Consider the following 17,488-nt stretch of genomic DNA (forward strand, 5'->3'; position numbering starts at 1 on the left):
TAGAGAATGTAGTCAACCAAAATTATATATGTACCGACATGCCAAGATCTGGGAAAAAGCTGGAAGAAATAAAAACATAATGTCTTTAAATTTGGGAGGCGACGTGATCACAATTGAAGATAAGATCCCTCTCGCCTGTAAGAGTGGTACAAATTGAGATGAATAGGATTTGATGATTACTCAGGGGCACCATTGACGTCAAATGGTTCAATGGAGAAGGCCCGTTTCCTGTGGCTGGACAAGACAGGACCATCTAGTCCAGCTGGGATGGGTATGATAATGTGTCAGAGACACCTTTCTGGGCCTTTTCGCTCCCCAACGACGCTATTGACACATTACGTGAATGTGTCAAAACGGTGGGGGAGTAGAATGATTTAATCTACTGTAAGATTCAATGTTTTGTCAAACGTAATTGTTTGTGGAGTCTTAACAGGGCACGTAAGAATTCAGCACACAGTGATGGGAGGAGCGGAAGAAACATCTCGAATGAGCCCATCTCGCATGCTGTCCGGCTGGCCGGCAAAGGAGATACGTGGTATCATCTGTCCCAGTGCGCCCCGGTGAAGGTTTCCTGCCAGGAACCAGATCCGCCATCATCAGCGTCCCCGCCCCCGGTACAAACAGAGGCAGAATAATCCTCTTCCCCCTTGGTGGCCAGGTAGTCCACCCTGAGCCACTGAAGACAACGACCACGCAGCAGACATTCCCGAGTTCTCCCCGGACGGAGCAGATCTGCGAAGGGGGTGAGAATCGTGCTCACCCTCCACCAGTGGGCGTGCCAAGCCCCCAACGACTGAACAATCGCGAGCAATTTTTATCTTGATTGATAACAGTCTGGTCGCCTAAGGCAGAGGGACCGTGTAACTCTTTTCCTGCACATAATCTGGCCGCAGGTTTTTTGAGTTGCACATACTTTGGACTGGAGTATTGTGGGAAAACCTCACCTTCACTGGAAGTTATTGCTTTCATTGTATTTTCTTACTTGCGTTTGATTGATCGAGGTTGACATAATCATATGATAAAACAGGAGGGATATGTTAGGGTTTGCAGAATATCTTCATCGTATGATTATGTTGGAATATAACCTGTAATAATTTAACTAGTTTGTCCTGTCTAGACAAAATTAGTTTACCAAAGTGCTAAGATCATTTCAACTTATTGACTAGCTGCAGAGGAAGCAATCAAAGTTGCTTTGTTTACAGAACGTCGTAAAAGGTCCCCTGCTATGCTTTGATCAGCAGGGACCGGCTGCTTCACCCCAACCTGTGTATTCCCAAACCCCCACTTGCAACCCCACTTTGTTTCTCTCAATAAATAAGCGCCTGACGAGGCCTGAGTCAGATTTCATTCGACTATCGCTGAGAGCACAGCGACGAGTGAACTCTCCGCCTGCAGGTGTCTAAAACGACTAACTTGTCTCCAGTGTGGTCCTTGCAAAATAAGTTAGAGTGAACACCACCCTAACACCTCCCATCTCACCCGCAAGGTGACCACAATTGTGAGTGATGTGAGTCACCCCGCTCACTCTTTATTTGATCTTCTGCCCTCTGGGAAGAGGTACAGGAGCCTGCGCTCCCGCCCCACCAGACTCACCAACAGCTTCATACTCCAGGCTGTTAGGGTCCTGAACTCTCTCCCCCTTCTGCGTAGCGTCCTGTACTTTTGCGCTATATTCTGACTGTCTGCCTTATGCACACTTGCTCCGTTTTGCTCCTCTTATTTATTGTGTTATTGTTTATTTATTATTTATTCATCACTCTTATTGATTGTTTGTGCCTTCTTGTTTTTATTTTGTGTTGTTTGCTGGTATGTAGGTCGTGTACTATGTCTTGTCACCGTGGGATAGTGAAAACCAGGTCTGTGGACTCTGACTCTGACTCGGGGACTCTGACTCGGTCGTACTCGGTCATTTTTGCCGGACTCGGTCTCGGACTCTGTGCTGATTTTGACCGAGTCCACCGAGTCAGACAATAAAAAAAATACGTTCAGTTTTATTTTCATCATGCTGCTGAGAATGCGCGTAGGAATACTGTCCACAGCCCTGCTTGCTTGTTATGAAGACAAATTTAGTTGTTGCGTGCGCGCCCGCGCCTGCCTGCCTGCCTGCGTGCGTGCACGTACAAGACCCACAATGCCCCGCGCGCAGCCAAGATGGAAGAACCCGGTGTTGTGCTTGATTTGGTTCCCCCGTGAGTTTTTGTTCCCCCTGCCGCGGGAGCGCGCACGCCTTATTTGGAAAGCGAAAAACCGATGTTGTACGGCGTCGTACGGCGTCAGCACTATGTTGTTTTCAATAAAAACATGAAGAACTCACGTTTGTGCCAGTCAATTTTAATTTTTATAAAGGATTATTCTCATTTGATGTCTTTAAATTCATCCGCGTTCTTCCATTGAAACGGGGTGCATTCAAAGACCAGTCGTACAGACGGAACACTCATTCACTTCACCAAAACGATTTACAATTTTTATCCCCCCTCCCCACCATCTGTCACTTTGCTTGGGACACAAGGAGCCTTCAGAACTGAAATTTCTTCTCAATTATTCATTCAAATCAATTCACTCAAATCATTCTCGTTATAAAAGATTTGATCACAAAACGTGTGTGGCTTTTCTTAAATGAACACGTTTGACATTGCTATAGTGTCAGCTTTTAATTATATTGCGCTGTCATGTTAAAGCAATTAATAAATGCAACAATATTAATTTGCTTTGAAAATACCCGAGTAATAAAATAAAATGGATGGATGAATGAATGATGATCACAATTAAGTATAAAGTCTCCTTTGTAATATATACTCCTAGCCTCTTAGCCTGTACCCAAAAAGAGGAGTTTTTTTGCATCGAGTTTTATGCAAAGAGCTCACGTAATTATATTGTTGCGTTTTGGTGATGTGAATGAGTGTTCCGTCTGTACGACTGGTCTTTGAATGCACCCCGCTTCAATGGCAGAACAAGGATGAATTTAAAGACATCAAATGAGAATAATCCTTTATAAAAATTAAAATTGACAAACGTGAGCTGTTCATGTTTTTTATTGAAAACAACATAGTGCTGACGCCGTACGAAATCGGTTTTTCGCTTTCCAAATAAGGCGTGCGCGCTCCCGCGGCAGGGGGAACCAAATCAAGCACAACACCGGGAGCAGCGAGAGAACAATGATTTGCCTCTAGATTTGGGGGGGAAACGGAGCGTAAGTTACGATCAATGCGGCCACGTTGAGTTGCACTTAGGCTAATGTTTACATTATGTACCAATGTCAAGGACGATTACCGTTTTTTTCGTGTGTAATGCGCGAAATTTAACTAATTTATTGTCCTAAAATCTGGGGTGCGCATTATACATGGGTACAATTTTTTTTAATTTTCTTTTTAAGAAAATCATGGTACAACAAAACCAACAACAGAACTGACCGACAAAGATGTGGGACAAAAAGACAGGGTGACATTACCAAAGACAGGAACAGAAACCACATCATGACAGTAACACATGCAATGATCCGACGGTGAGCGAGGGGCAGACAGGACTTAAATACAAAACACGTTACATCGATTGAGGTGACACAGGAAGAGAGGGGCGACGCGAACAGAAACTATGGCAACCTAGACACATAGCAAAACTGGGGACGAGATATCTCCCTCGAAATAAAACTTGAAATCACCTTTCTTCTTGTTTGTTGTCAATCGCGCATCGCATTCAGCCATCCTGCCCAACACACTCAGTCAGTAAAATTCATAATTGACAACACATCGTTTGATGCGATGGTGCAATCCTTGATGGTGTGTTATTGTCAAATATTGTTTGTTTTCTAATCTCCATCGCGGACCGGACGTCATACGGAGGCAGTATCTCTGCGCATGCGCACTATGGATCCGATGCACAGTAGGGATGGGCGATACCAATGATTTTGGATTCGATCCGATACCAAGTATTTCCTGCCCAAAAATACCCGATATTGATCCGATATCGATCCCGGAAGCGTACATGAATTATTAACCTTTTTAGAAAAACATTAATGGGAGATGCATATTAATACTATAACTTTAATTAAAAGGAGCTATTCTTTACTTTTTTCTCTCTCTGTTGTTGGGAAAAAGTTTTGTCTTTTAGTATATTGTAAAAAGAGACATGGTACCAACAGAGATGCAGTGCTTAATCGTCATGAGCAGCAAAACTATCAATTTGTAAAGCCACTGGATACTTACATTTAATATTGTAATACTTTAGTGTTGTTTATAGGAAGTGGAGTTACAAATAAAACGTATGGCGTTCGACCACAAATTGAAAAGGGGAAAACTTTATTTATAAATGACTGACTAAAGCGCAGTAATTATTGCTTCAAATAGCACATCAACCACAAATGCTTACGATTTTTGGTTAGCACCTGATACCTGGATATGTCTTGCCTTTCTGAAACGCTGCTTCTAAGGTACTTTGGTACCTTAGCTTCGGTGTGGCTGCAGGGTTTTCCGTCGCTGCCTTAGTGTCTGCGGCACGTTTCAACTGCAGCTCTTCATGAACCGTGGGGTGAATTTTACTTAAATGTTTTGTTAAGTTTGTGGTGTTGCCACAATATTTAATCGTTTTGTGACATATTTCACATCTTGCCTCGTTATTAACTAAAATATAATACCTCCAAACCAGACTTCTCTTACGTTCGGACTGGGCCGCCGCCGTGGCCATGCTTGTTTGTGTTTGGATTGGAACGGGAGGCGGAGGAGGAGGGCTTGGCTTGTGAGAAAAGGGGGCGGGAGCAGAGCAGAGCAGGACACGCCGGTGCAGCAGGCGGAAGGAAAAGTAGTGATGGTGCAATCCTTGATGGTGTGTTGTTGTCAAATATTGTTTGGTTTTTAATCTCCATCGCGGACCGGACGTCATACCGAGGCAGTATGACTGCGCATGCGCACTATGGATCCGATGCGCAGAACGGATGCGCAAGACACGTCAGCTATATAAAGAGCGAGAGTTGTTTTTTTCCTATTAGTTTCAATTCACAGTTTAATTAGCAGTTTCAATCAGCAAATAACAAAATGCGTATTAAAGGTAATATTTTATTTGACAACACTTTGCCTTGTTCCTTTCGTCTCTGCTGTTCACTTCAAACACGCTCCATACGACCGCAATGCTCTCGTATCAGACGCTTGCTCGATCACCTGCTCGTTTGCTGTCACAATGTACCCTACACAAATCCGAAACATTTGTTGCGGCTCCGAGTCACGACGAGGGGCAAGTTTGGGTTTCCAAGGGTGTTTTTATTCCTCTTCAACGTCTCTCCTATACAGAGCCGCCTTTTTCACGTCCGCACGCCTTTTTCACATGTCCGCACTGACCGCGGTGGTGCCTTTATGGGCAGTCGGAGAAATCAACGCCAACAAAAAAAATTACATCCAGCCTAGTTAAGACCATACCAAAGACTATAAAAATGGGACCCATTGCCTCCATTGTATGACGATCATTGGGACTTAAAAAAAAAAAAATATCCTACAAATTGAGTGCGTATTATACATGGGTACAGGCTTTTTTCCAGCATCAACATGCCATTTTTAGGGTGCGTATTATACATGGGGGCGCATTATACACGGAAAAAAACGGTAAACTTGAAAGTATCTGTTTATTGTATTCGTTTATATGTTTGATAAAGACAAAGCCACCACAAAACTGTTGTAATTAGTTAGATTTTGATCTAAATTAGCCTTGAATAAAGACTAAGCAGTCACATGAATTAACAGAAAAAATGGACACCCGGACTCGGACTCGTGGTCAAGAGGCCGGACTCAGTGCAAAAATCCAACCGAGTCCACAGCCCTGGTGGAAACATAATTTCGATTTCTTTGTGTGTCTTGGCATGTGAAGAGATTGACAATAAAGCAGACTTTGACTTTGACTTTGAAATGTAAATGACTAAGATACTGCAGAGGAATTTGAACAGACATGAACAAAAAATTATAATGGTTAGTCACTTAGAGTGTACAGTGGGTGTAGATTTAGGGAAATGCTCAGTAACTCGTTTGCATTTGAGTAAAGACCAGAAATGCAGGAAGAAAGTAACATACCATTGTGTCTTACAGGTATCTCACTGGGCCTCTCAGTTGTCGTCTCAGGTCCTAAGATGGTACAGCTAAAGTCAATTGGATGACCCTTTAGGACAGTGTTTGTCAACCACTGTGCCGCGGTACACTAGTGTGCCATGAGTGATCGTCAGATGTGCCGTGAAAAATTATCCAATTTCACCTAATTGGTCTATAAATATTTATTGAAAACTATTATCGGCAGATAACATGCCATTGTCGAGTCTCTGTGCTGTAGTAGTGACTGGCAGCGTCATCATGTAATGATTCCTCATCACTAGATGACAGCAGGGAGCGCATTGCATTGTACGTTAAGACAAGAGAATTAGTGATGCATGAATGTGACAGATGCGCTTTTTATTTGAAAGAAGAAATATAAAAGATGATAAAAATATATTTATGAGTTGATTCCTATTCAAGACACTGATAAGAATGACTATATTGTTAATATAGGTGGCTACGTCTTAACAGATTTTTGTTGATGTGCCTCGAGATTTTTCCCAACGAAAAGGTGTCCCGTGAATGAAAAAAGGTTGACAAACACTGCTTTAGGACAAGGGTAAAAAATTATAATTTCTATAATTGTGCAAAAATGGGCCAAAATTGGACATTAGAAAATTCTGGTTTCTGTTGATTTTAGACCATGAATTGGTTTTGGCAAACGTTTTGACTTGAATTGGGTTCTAAATTTTGACCGGGGGGGCCAAACCAGGAGCAGATGGATGTAGTGTTTGTGTGAAGCAATATAAACGACATGTAATGGTATTGCATAAAAGGTTTTGGTCTTTAGTAGGTAGTAAAGCAAATATATTCAAAAAAAGCTTTTTGAAAACAAATGCATTAAAAAAGGTTTCACCAAAAAACTGCTATCAGTGATTCTCATTAAATACGACACTATTAGGAATAACAGTCTCCATCACTTCATCACCTGCAGGTCAGATTTATGAAAAATGTTCATTTTATGAGGCAAAATCACATCAAACGTCAAACATTCTGACCAAATACATCATCTTGGAGAATCAGTGAAAGAATACCGTAATTTTCGGACTATAAATCGCTCCGGATTACAAGTCGCATCAGCCATAAAATGCCCAAAAGTGAAAAAATATATATATAAATATAAGTCGCTCCGGAGTATAAGTCGCATTTTGGTGGGCAATTTATTCGACAAACTCCAACACCCAGAACAGTCATGAACGAGCAACAACAGGCTAAATGATAGGTATGCTAACGTGACGTAAACACACGTTATTTTTTCTGACAATGTTGAAAATTGAAGTTTATAGAGCTCTGGTGTCTCCAGATGTTACAGATGAAACAAAATTTTTTTAATGCTCTTTAATGTGTTTCTTCTTTCAGATTTTTTTTTAGATTCTTTTTTCCTATTTGCAACTCAAATGTGTCAGACACTGTCGGCAGATGTTAATTTGTTTGGATTGAGCTGTCAATAAATCATTGTATCGATGGATTTAATGATTTGGAGGAATAGCGACTTTACTTCCCTCTGGGAAGAGGTACAGAAGCCTGCGCTCCCGTACCACCAGACTCTCAAACAGCTTCATACTCCAGGCTGTTAGGATCCTGAACTCGCTTCCCCGTTCTGCGTAGCGTCTTGTACTTTTACTGTCTGTATGCACACTGGCTCTTATTTGTTGTGTTATCTGTTTATTTATTATTTATTATTACTCTTATTATTTATTGTTTGTGCCTTCTTGTTTTTTATATTGCGTCGTTTACTTGTATTTCTATCGTGTAATATGTCTTGTCACCGTGGGATAGAGAAAACGTAATTTCGATCTCTTTGTGTGTCTTGGCATGTGAAGACGTTGACTTGACAATAAAGCAGACTTTGACTTTGACTTTAGAGTCTCTTCCGGATGACCGAGCTTCTCAATCTATCTCTGACGGAGAACCTGCGGAGAAAACTCATTTCGGCCGCTTGTATCCGGGATCTCGTTCTTTTGGTGACGACCCATAGCTCGTGACCATAGGTGAGGGTAGGAGCGTAAATCGACCGGTAAATTGAGAGCTTTGCCTTTTGGCTCAGCTCTCTCTTTATCACGACGGACCGGTACAGAGTCCGCATTACTGCCGACGCTTTATGTCAACAATGTCAATAGTGCGCGCAGCTGACGGCGCTTGCACTTCAAAATATTCCATAGGCCCATATAACGATATATAAATTAGAAATCAAATAACTATTATATAAGCAATAATATTATCAAACCATCTGTGCACTCGAAATAATTAAATCCATCGATCAAATTCCTCGTCCTTTGTCAACAACGCCGCGCATGAGCCCTGACGTCAGCCTCGTCGTTATTCCACAGATCTAGTATATAACTAAATACATAACCCAGAACAAAAAGCCGCACTACGCAATGAAATAGCAGGTATATTAAAAACGGCTAAATCACCACCCAGTAAGATTACAAAACAGGAAGCAAATACAATGATCACACTAGCAAAAAATAAAGACATTACAAACCTCCCGGCAGACAAAGGCAGAATAACAGTGATTATGGACACGGACACTTACGAAGAATCAATGCAACAGTTACTACAGGACGACACCTACGAAGTAATAAAAAAAGACCCAACAGAAGACAAGAAAAATAAACTCAAAGCATTACTCAAACCACTACTCATGGAAAATAAAATAGACAAACAGGCATACAATCACCTAATACCCACAGCAAACATCATCCCCAGAATCTATGGCACACAAAAAATCCATAAACCAGGTACACCTCTCCGCTCCATTGCAGACAGCATAGGGTCAGTCACATACAACCTTTCAAAAGCACTCACAGAAATAATAAAACCACTACTAGGACACACGGATCAACACTGCAAAAACTCAAAACAACTCGCCACAGAACTCACACACATAAAAGTAGAGAAAGATGAAATGTTCATATCACACGACGTCATTTCACTCTTCACAAAAACGCCCACACAGCCCACCATACACATAGTACATGACAGACTATCAGCAGACAGGATACTCAAGTAACGCACAAATCTAACAGCACAAGACATCACCCAACTACTTCATTTCATCGCCACCTCCACATACTTTCAATACAGAAACACAATATACAGGCAAAAAGAGGGATTACCCATGGGAGACGCTCTTTCTGCCGTCATGTGCAATTTTTTTATGGAAGATTTAGAGCAGAAGGTACTCTTAACAGCCCCGGACACATACAAACCCACGCTATGGAAACGTTACGTCGACGACATTCTGGAAAAAACAAAAACAGGACATACACAACACCTCACAGACCATCTCAACACCATAGACACCACCGGCAACATCAAATTCACTCATGAAAAAGAAACAGATCGATCCATAGCCTTTTTAGACATCAACATACACCACACAGACAACGGTGACATAAAAACAAAAGTACACAGAAAACCCACACACACCGACCAATACCTCCTCTGGACATCAGAACATCCCACTATACACAAACTGTCAGTAGTCAGAACACTATACGAACGCACAACAATAATCACGGATCCGGAGGACATAACACAGGAAGGAAAATACAAACACGCACTCAAAAAATGTCAGTATCCACAATGGGCAATAACCAAAGGTGCAGAACAGGTAAAAAATAAAAAATACAAAACACAGCAGCAAAGAAAGAAACAAACACGGAAACAAGAACCCAGCGGAATAGTGACGTTGCCGTATGTGAGAGGAATTACGGAACGCATTTAAAGAGCTATGAAAAAATACATAAGCACGCCTATCAAACCACATACAACACTCCGTCAGATACTGGTCCACCCAAAAGACAGAGTCAATCCGGAAAATAAATGCAATTCCATATACGAGATTCCATGCAAATCATGCAATAAATCATATATCGGGGAGACAGGGAGGAACTTCATCACAAGAAAAACGGAACACAAGAAGGAATGTGAGAAGGAGACAGCAATAAGACAAACAAGAGCAATAAAACTACAAGCAGAACAGGAACACTACAAGTCAGCCATCACCGACCACTGTAAAAGAGAAAACCACATCATGGACTGGGAAAAGGCCAGAGTCATCCGCACTGAAGAAAACAAACATCAGCGTTGGATCAGGGAGGCCATTGAGATCCGCAAGCGGGGCCCGAGGGAGCCTACATGCTCTCTACAACCTGGAACAGCATTTTGGAGAGGTGAACTGACAGCAGAGGGTGTGACTCACCTGTCTGAGCCACGCCTTCATCCATCAGCTGATAACCACATCAATGACACTCTGATGAAGGCGGAAGAATCCGCCGAAACATGTCAGGTAAATAAACCTTGAACATATTGTTTAATATAGAAGAACCAGTGAAGTAGTATATAACTATATTGTAGCCTTAACAAAATACAAGGAAAGACGTGGGTTTGGTAAACGGCTCTTTATTTAACAAAACAAACTTCCTGGCGTGTGGCGGCATGGACTTCCAGCCACGAAGGTGGAAGAGAGATCCATAGAATAGGACCGGGCGTGCGTAAAAGCTATGACCAAGCCCCATCCACCGTCCCCGGACAGCCACCCGGCCGAGCGCCGGCCCCCGACTTCAATCCACGGAGGTGAAAGAGAGCTCCTTAGAGTAGGACCGGGCGTGGGTAAAAGCCATAATAGTTTTTTAAACCTTCTGTGTCACTCCAAATCCTTAAATCCTTCTAACTCTTCATCCGCCGTGTCACTTAGAAACAAAGCCGCTAATGATGCCGGTAGTACGTCATCTTCGTCATCCCGTGATCAATCTTTGTCCTTTATGTAAACAACCGCCGCGCCACGCCGCGTCGCGCTGCTGACGTACCGTATTTTCCGCCCTATTAGGCGCACCGGGGTATAAGGCGCACCTTCAATGAACGGCCCATTTTAAAACTTTGTCCATATATAAGGCACACCGGCCTATAAGGCGCATAAAATAGAAGCTTTACTGCAACAAACTGAGGTTGACTAGGGTTGCGGTATGCACCCACTAGCCAATAACCAACGAGCCCTCTGTAAACAATCGCGTTTCTCAAACGATCTCCTATAAAATGATTGGAACTGACGAAAGTTCAATCTAACGCATTGGTACTACTTACCTATGTTTCCCTTCCATATCGATCCGTAGATTTACTCGAAACATGAACAGAGCAGCCTATTTTGACATGAAATAGCCTCGCGCGTATAGCGGCTATTGTTATCGCATTAGCCATCCGCAAAAACCCATGACCCTCAGCTCGCAATCTCCCATGAGCCTCAGCAAAGTGTAAACCAGGGGTCCCCAAACTTTTTCCTGTGAGGGCCACATAACCTTTCCCTTCTCTGATGGCGGGCCGGTGGCAGTTTGTAACAGAAAAAGTGTGACGATCGTAGGGGAGCTTAAAAAAAATATTGTTTTCCAGAAAGCCACACATAACCAAATAACGGTTATTTAATAACCCTTTCCAGGTTCTTTACAGAAAAAAAGTCAGGAAACAAATAATAACACTATTAATGAAATAAATAATAACTAAACCCTCTCTGAGTTCTTCACAGAAAAAACAGGAAATAAATAACTAAATAACTCTCTCTGGGTTCTTCATAGAAAAAAAACCATGGAACATTAACTTTCTGTTGTGCCATGAACAATCTTAACAGATAAAAGTTCAGCTCAGTTGTCAGAGCAGAACCTCTCTGACACATATGAGCAGTCTCTTAAAGTTCTTGTGTTCCTTCCTTATAATCCTTTTGTAGGTTCCAGTAGGCTTGTAGACACTGCTGTCTTTTTTGTTAAAGTTTGATAGTGCGTCATAGTCTGGAGTAAAATTTGTTGTGGCAATTCTTAGGCGAGATCCGAGGTGTTTGTCCGTTTACCTCGATCTGTGACGGGTAGATGTTGACGTTCATGTGGCTGAACGTCACGTCGCGTACGTCGAGCCAAATTGGCAACTCTTTTAAACGCTCGGCACTGTGTTCACCCTGCTTTACTTGGGCGACATTTTAACGGAAGGATTCCAGGGGAAGGTTTGTGGGTGGCTTTAGCGCAAAACTGCATCTGAAAGCTCAGCGCGCAAATTACAAGAATGCTGTCGTCACAGCCCACGCTCTAAATTCGGGACTGATACAAATAGAGCACGAGTGCGCCATGTCCGTACACGCACTTGTGAGTGTGCACCGAGCTTTCTGACACGGCTTCCGGTAGTAAATGCGCAGGCGAGCGCTTCCCCATCTACTGGGCAAACGCAGTCATTGCAGGCAAAATGAGCAAAAAAAAAAAAAAAAAAAGTTTAATAATACAATTTGTTCAGGGTTGGCGGGCCGGATTAAACGGTCCCGCGGGCCGTATCCGGCCCGCGGGCCGTAGTTTGGTGACCCCTGGTGTAAACAATCGCGTCTCTCAAACGAGCTCCTATAAAATGATCAGAACTGACTAAAGTTTGATCTAACGGATTGGTACTACTTACCTATGTTTCCCTTCCATATCGATCCGTAGATTTACTCGAAACATTAACGGAGCAGCCTATTTTGAAATGAAATAGCCTCGCGGGTACAACAGCTATTCGGTGACGCCCCCTGACTACAGTTATCGTAATGCTGGGAAGCGATGCGACCTTGTAATTTACTAGTCGTACTAAAACGTACTAAAACATTTTGGCAGAGCACTGTGTACAACCAGTATGGATTAACAAATTCATCACTTGATCCATATATAAGGCGCACCGGACTATAAGGCGCACTGTTGACTTTTGATAAAAATTTAGGGTTTTAGGTGCGCCTTATAGGGCGGAAAATACGGTAACTTGAAATTCAAATTACAGTAATCCCTTGCTACATCACGGTTCGTTTATCGCAATTTCACTTTTTGGGGGGGGGGGGGGAATATTTGAAAAAAAAACACATACGTCGCTCCTTATTATAAGTCGCCCCCCCCCCAAATTTATTATGCCTGCAGGTCAGATTAATGAAATATGTTTATCTTACGAGATCACATCAAACGGCAAACATTGTGACCAAATATATCATCTTGAAGAAACGGTGAAAGCATACATCTAAATAAAGAAATCAAAACGGCAACACCGTGACCAATATCTGAAAATTAGAGCAGAGCTTTAACTCACAAACATCTGGTGACAGAGGTGGGGAAACGGGAAACACTTCCTTTAAGTCGGCCTTAAGGACATTAAAAGGTAAGATTAGTTGAAAACAGGTGGTGCATCAATGTCCTTGAGCATCCTGTATTGTTTGAAAATGAGAATGGTCGCTAGTTTCAATCTCTGCTGTTTGTACAAATTATATTCAAAATGCATTTTTTTTTTTACAACAAACTTGAGAAACTCCCCTTTATTTTCAGTGGGAACAGTGTTGTTGGTCTCACTTTTTTTTTGCTAGTGCATCATAGTCTGGAGTAAAATTTGTTGTGGCAATTCTTAAGATAGAGCCGAGGTGTTGGTCCGTTAACCTCGATCTGTGACGGGTTGATGTTGATGTTCATGTGGCTGACGGTCACGTCGCATAGGTCGAGCGAAATTGTCCACTCTTTTTCTAAACACTCGGCACTCAGTGTCCGCCTTTCTTTTCTTTGGGCCACTCATTTTAATGGAAGGATTCCAGGGGAAGGTTTGTGGGTGGCTTTAGCGTAAAACGGTATCTGAAAGCTCAGCGCGCGAATTCCGACAATGCTGACGTCACTGCCCACACTCTAAATTCGGCACTGATAGAAATAGAGCACGGAGTGCGGCGTGTCCGTACTACTGAGTATGTACACGCACTTGTGAGCGTGCACCGAGCTTTCTGACACGGCTTCCGGTAATAAATGCACGGGCGGTTCCCCATCTACTGGGGAAACGCAGTCATTGCAGGGAAAATGACCGGGAAAAAAAAGTTTAATAATACCATTTATTCAGGGTTGGCGGACCGGATTAAACGGCCCCGTGGGCCGGATGTGGCCCGCGGGCTGTAGTTTGCCAATGTCTGTTTTAGACTATGACTGCAATGGAGTCAAAATGCAATCCTTTACGGATTTAAAAAAAAAAAGAATCCCTACAAAAACAATGGGGACCATACAACAGTCGGTGGTCGAGCCTGAATAATAATTTCTCCAAAAATGATAGGGACCTCGGTCACTGCTCTGGCCATAACAATTTCTACAAAAACAATAGGGACCTCGCAGCAGTGGTTACTCCGGACCCTAAAAATGAAGGATGTATGATCTGTATTCATAGCACATGAAAAAAAAAAAATTTTTAGAGTTGAGCAAGTCTTATTTTCAACACACATGCATTGGCTTTACATTCTGAGAACAAAGTCACCACTGGCATAAGCATCTCGTACTCAGCTCAGCGGTTGGAAACCTTGGCCACAGTTTCAGAATGCGCAGCGGCTGCTTTCTGGACTCGTTGACATTCAAATCTGATTGCTGCAATCGTCTTATATTTATTTATTCACGTACGTATTTACAGTGTAGCAGAGAACCGTGATAAATGTCATGTCACATTTTACGTCCAGATTGAGCAACTAAAGTTGAAAAGCTAAGTTAAATTGAAGAACTCTTCTCACACATTTTCTTATACTGAATGAAATTGATAATTATTGAATTATTCATTTCATACTCATCAGTATCAGTACAGTAAACCATTGTGTGCATATATACTATGTATATGTGTGTGCACACGCGCGTGCGTGTGTGCGTGCGTGTAGAGACACTCATGACAAGGATTAATGTCTTTCATTGATTAAAGAATTCATACACTTCTTTAGTTATATGCATTGCCAGGGTGGCAAGTCTCTGATGGTGTGGGAGTACACTCACCTGACTTGTGTGCATTCGGTCAGTGTGGGATCGATTCCCGCTCAGTGAGAGTGTGCATGTGGGTGTGACTATCGGTTGTTCACATATGTGCCCTGCGACTGGCTGGCGAGCTGCGAGTCTGCCTTTCGCCTATTACATTCTAAGATAGGTTACAGCACCCCCAGCGGCCCTGAACAGGATAAGTGGTGTTGAAAATGGATAGATGAATGTACAGCCGCCCTCCAAATAGTGAACATTTGCATATACTAAGTAACCCCTGAAATCCATTTACGGGAAAACATTTATTTTATGTATTGCACATTTTTGTATTGATTAGCCAATTAATCAGTAATCTGTATTTTGTAGGGGTGTAACGATACATCGATACACATCGATTAATCGATATAATGCTCTACGATTTATTGGCATCGATGCTAAAGGTAAACATCGATTTATATCGCCGTGTTTGACCTCGGACATTAGACGCGACTTTATTTTGAAATCCAGTTCATTGTTGCTTGCTTCCTCTTTCCTGGAGCAGGGAGCAGTGCGCGGCGTTGCTGCACGTGAAAGGGGAGTCGACAACTAGTACGCGGCTCCTGGGCTGGTGCTATGGCTGGTGTCCAAAAAGACGAGGAAATTTGCTCCCCTTTAGGCTTCAAGTCATTCGTTTGGAAGCACTTTGGATTCCAAAGAAAAGATGGCTCAACGGACAAGACACGTGCAGTTTGTAAATCCTGCCATGCGGTGATCAAATATTCAGGGAGCACAAATCTCGCCGCACATTTAAAGAAAAAACACGACATCAAAGTTCAGTGTTAAAATAAGCACTTTGTATTCTACAATACTCTTGTAATTTCCTAAATAAAGAGTTTGCAGTACCTTGTTGATTTTGCGCATGAATTGTTGTAAATCAGGATATTGTTCTATATTTTTTATTTAAAAAAAAAAAAAAAAAAAAATCGATCGTAGAGCACTATATCGCGATATATCGTGAATGAATCGCAGCAGGCTTTAAGATATCGGCAAATATCGTATCGTAGTTCTTTATATCGATATTATATCGTATCGTGACAAAACCCGCGATTTACACCCCTAGTATTTTGTTTTTTACTAAAATCAGCAGCGGCATGAACAAATCCATATCGGTTGGGCCCTACATTTAAGAGTGATAAAGAAGCACGCACGCACGCACGGAACTTAAAGATTAGACACAGAGACTTAGTTGTACCGATATATGGAGGTTTTGTCCACGTCCATAGGAGTCTGTGGATCTGCGAGTGTTGGGTTGGGTGCCTCTGCCAACATCCCTTCAAATTTCTCTTCTGAATGGCTCTCTATTTTGGTTACACCTTGCATCTGCTAAAGATAAATAAAGCACAACCATTTAGATTACTGCAAAAAGAGATAAACAGTAGTACAAACAGGGACAGAAAATTTGAACAGAAAAATGTTGCGCTAAAGTGTCATGATCACATGCAAAGGGGTGCCAAAGGGAAAAGTCATGACAGGACAATTGTGTATCCATGTCTCCCTGGGCACTCCCACTCATCCATTCTGAACAAAAGTTATTAAGTCATTTTTGTTTTTTTAGATTTTGGACATATTTTTACATTGCTATGTTTTAAAAAAAAAAAAGTGTAATTTCGTCAACAACAGGCCCGAGATTGTTTTTATGTTTCGTTCCTATGAGCGGAAACCACTGTGATTGGTTGTTCCCGAAGCAGCCCGGAAGAGATTGGCAATCAGCTATCATTTCAGAAATGGCCGTGAGACGACCAGGCACCCGAAGGCAGGTCAGGGCTGCCAATAAAGGCTCTGTGGTTTCTGAAGAGGAAATTTAAATTATAGGTAAGGATTTTCATCAGGGTTTAATGGAAAATTGCGTTTAGGAGCGACAAGTACGCCCAGTGGCCTATGCAAATTGTCGACTACCTTGTACAGTCAGTCGTCCAATGTGAGTGTCATGTAACGTGTTTGTATGTGAGCTGAAATGTTTATTAATTTTACTTAAAGATCATGCGCATGTTTGGAAAAATAAGGACATTTCGATGTTGGTGGGCTTAATGGGTACCGTATTTTCCGCACCATAAGGCGCACTTAAAAGCCTTTACTTGTGCGCCTTTTGTGTGGACCAAATTCTAAAGTCTGCAAAGTTGTTTTGTATGGCTTCCATAATACACAGGCGTAATACGTAGACCCGATGAACCAATCAGAGGACATTACATTTTACATAGATTGGGGCAAAAAAGCAGAGGACTATAAGTAACACGTAGAGTTTGTACCTCTACTGCCATTGATAAATAAATACTATAATTTATGCAAATCTGTAAAGTTGTCTTGTGTGGCTTCCATAATACACAGGCGTAAAATGTAGACCCGATGAATCAAACAGAGGACTTTACGTTTTATGAAAAACAGGGCAAAATAAACTATCAAAGACCTGTGGCGAAATACATAGAGTACGTACCTCCGCTGCCATTGATAAATAAATACTATCATTTGTGCAGAGCAAACAGCATAAGGACCCTTTCAAAGAGAAATGCTTACGAGGCACAATTAGAGCTTTCTGGAAAGCCAGGATCATTGCAGAAGAGCAACGTGACAACGAGACAATGACAAGAGTGTCTCCGTTCGTTTCCTTGCGTTAGGGTTGTCATGGTT

General features: G+C 42.1%; 1 protein-coding gene across 22 annotated transcripts in view; it reads right to left on the bottom strand.

The window, feature by feature from the left end:
* The window catches only part of LOC133159954 (homeobox protein PKNOX1-like), a 146,088-nt gene that overhangs the window by 71,321 nt on the left and 57,279 nt on the right, over positions 1–17,488 (bottom strand). For 14 of the 22 annotated variants that reach the window (XR_009715774.1, XR_009715773.1, XM_061287402.1 and 11 more), the window contains one exon: positions 16,056–16,186. The exons of 2 other annotated variants lie outside the window; for them this stretch is intronic. Coding sequence is in view for 15 of the 20 variants with exons in the window: in XM_061287402.1 (XP_061143386.1) it covers positions 16,056–16,186 (131 nt within the window). In the remaining 5 variants the exon portion in view is untranslated. Of the gene's footprint in view, positions 1–6,050; positions 6,102–16,055; positions 16,187–17,488 lie in introns of those variants that run through there. 6 more of the 22 variants (XM_061287404.1, XM_061287400.1, XM_061287407.1 and 3 more) reach the window with 3 other exon arrangements.

This window comes from Syngnathus typhle, linkage group LG9 (genome assembly GCF_033458585.1).
Source record: "Syngnathus typhle isolate RoL2023-S1 ecotype Sweden linkage group LG9, RoL_Styp_1.0, whole genome shotgun sequence".
In the NCBI taxonomy this organism is placed as follows: domain Eukaryota; kingdom Metazoa; phylum Chordata; class Actinopteri; order Syngnathiformes; family Syngnathidae; genus Syngnathus; species Syngnathus typhle.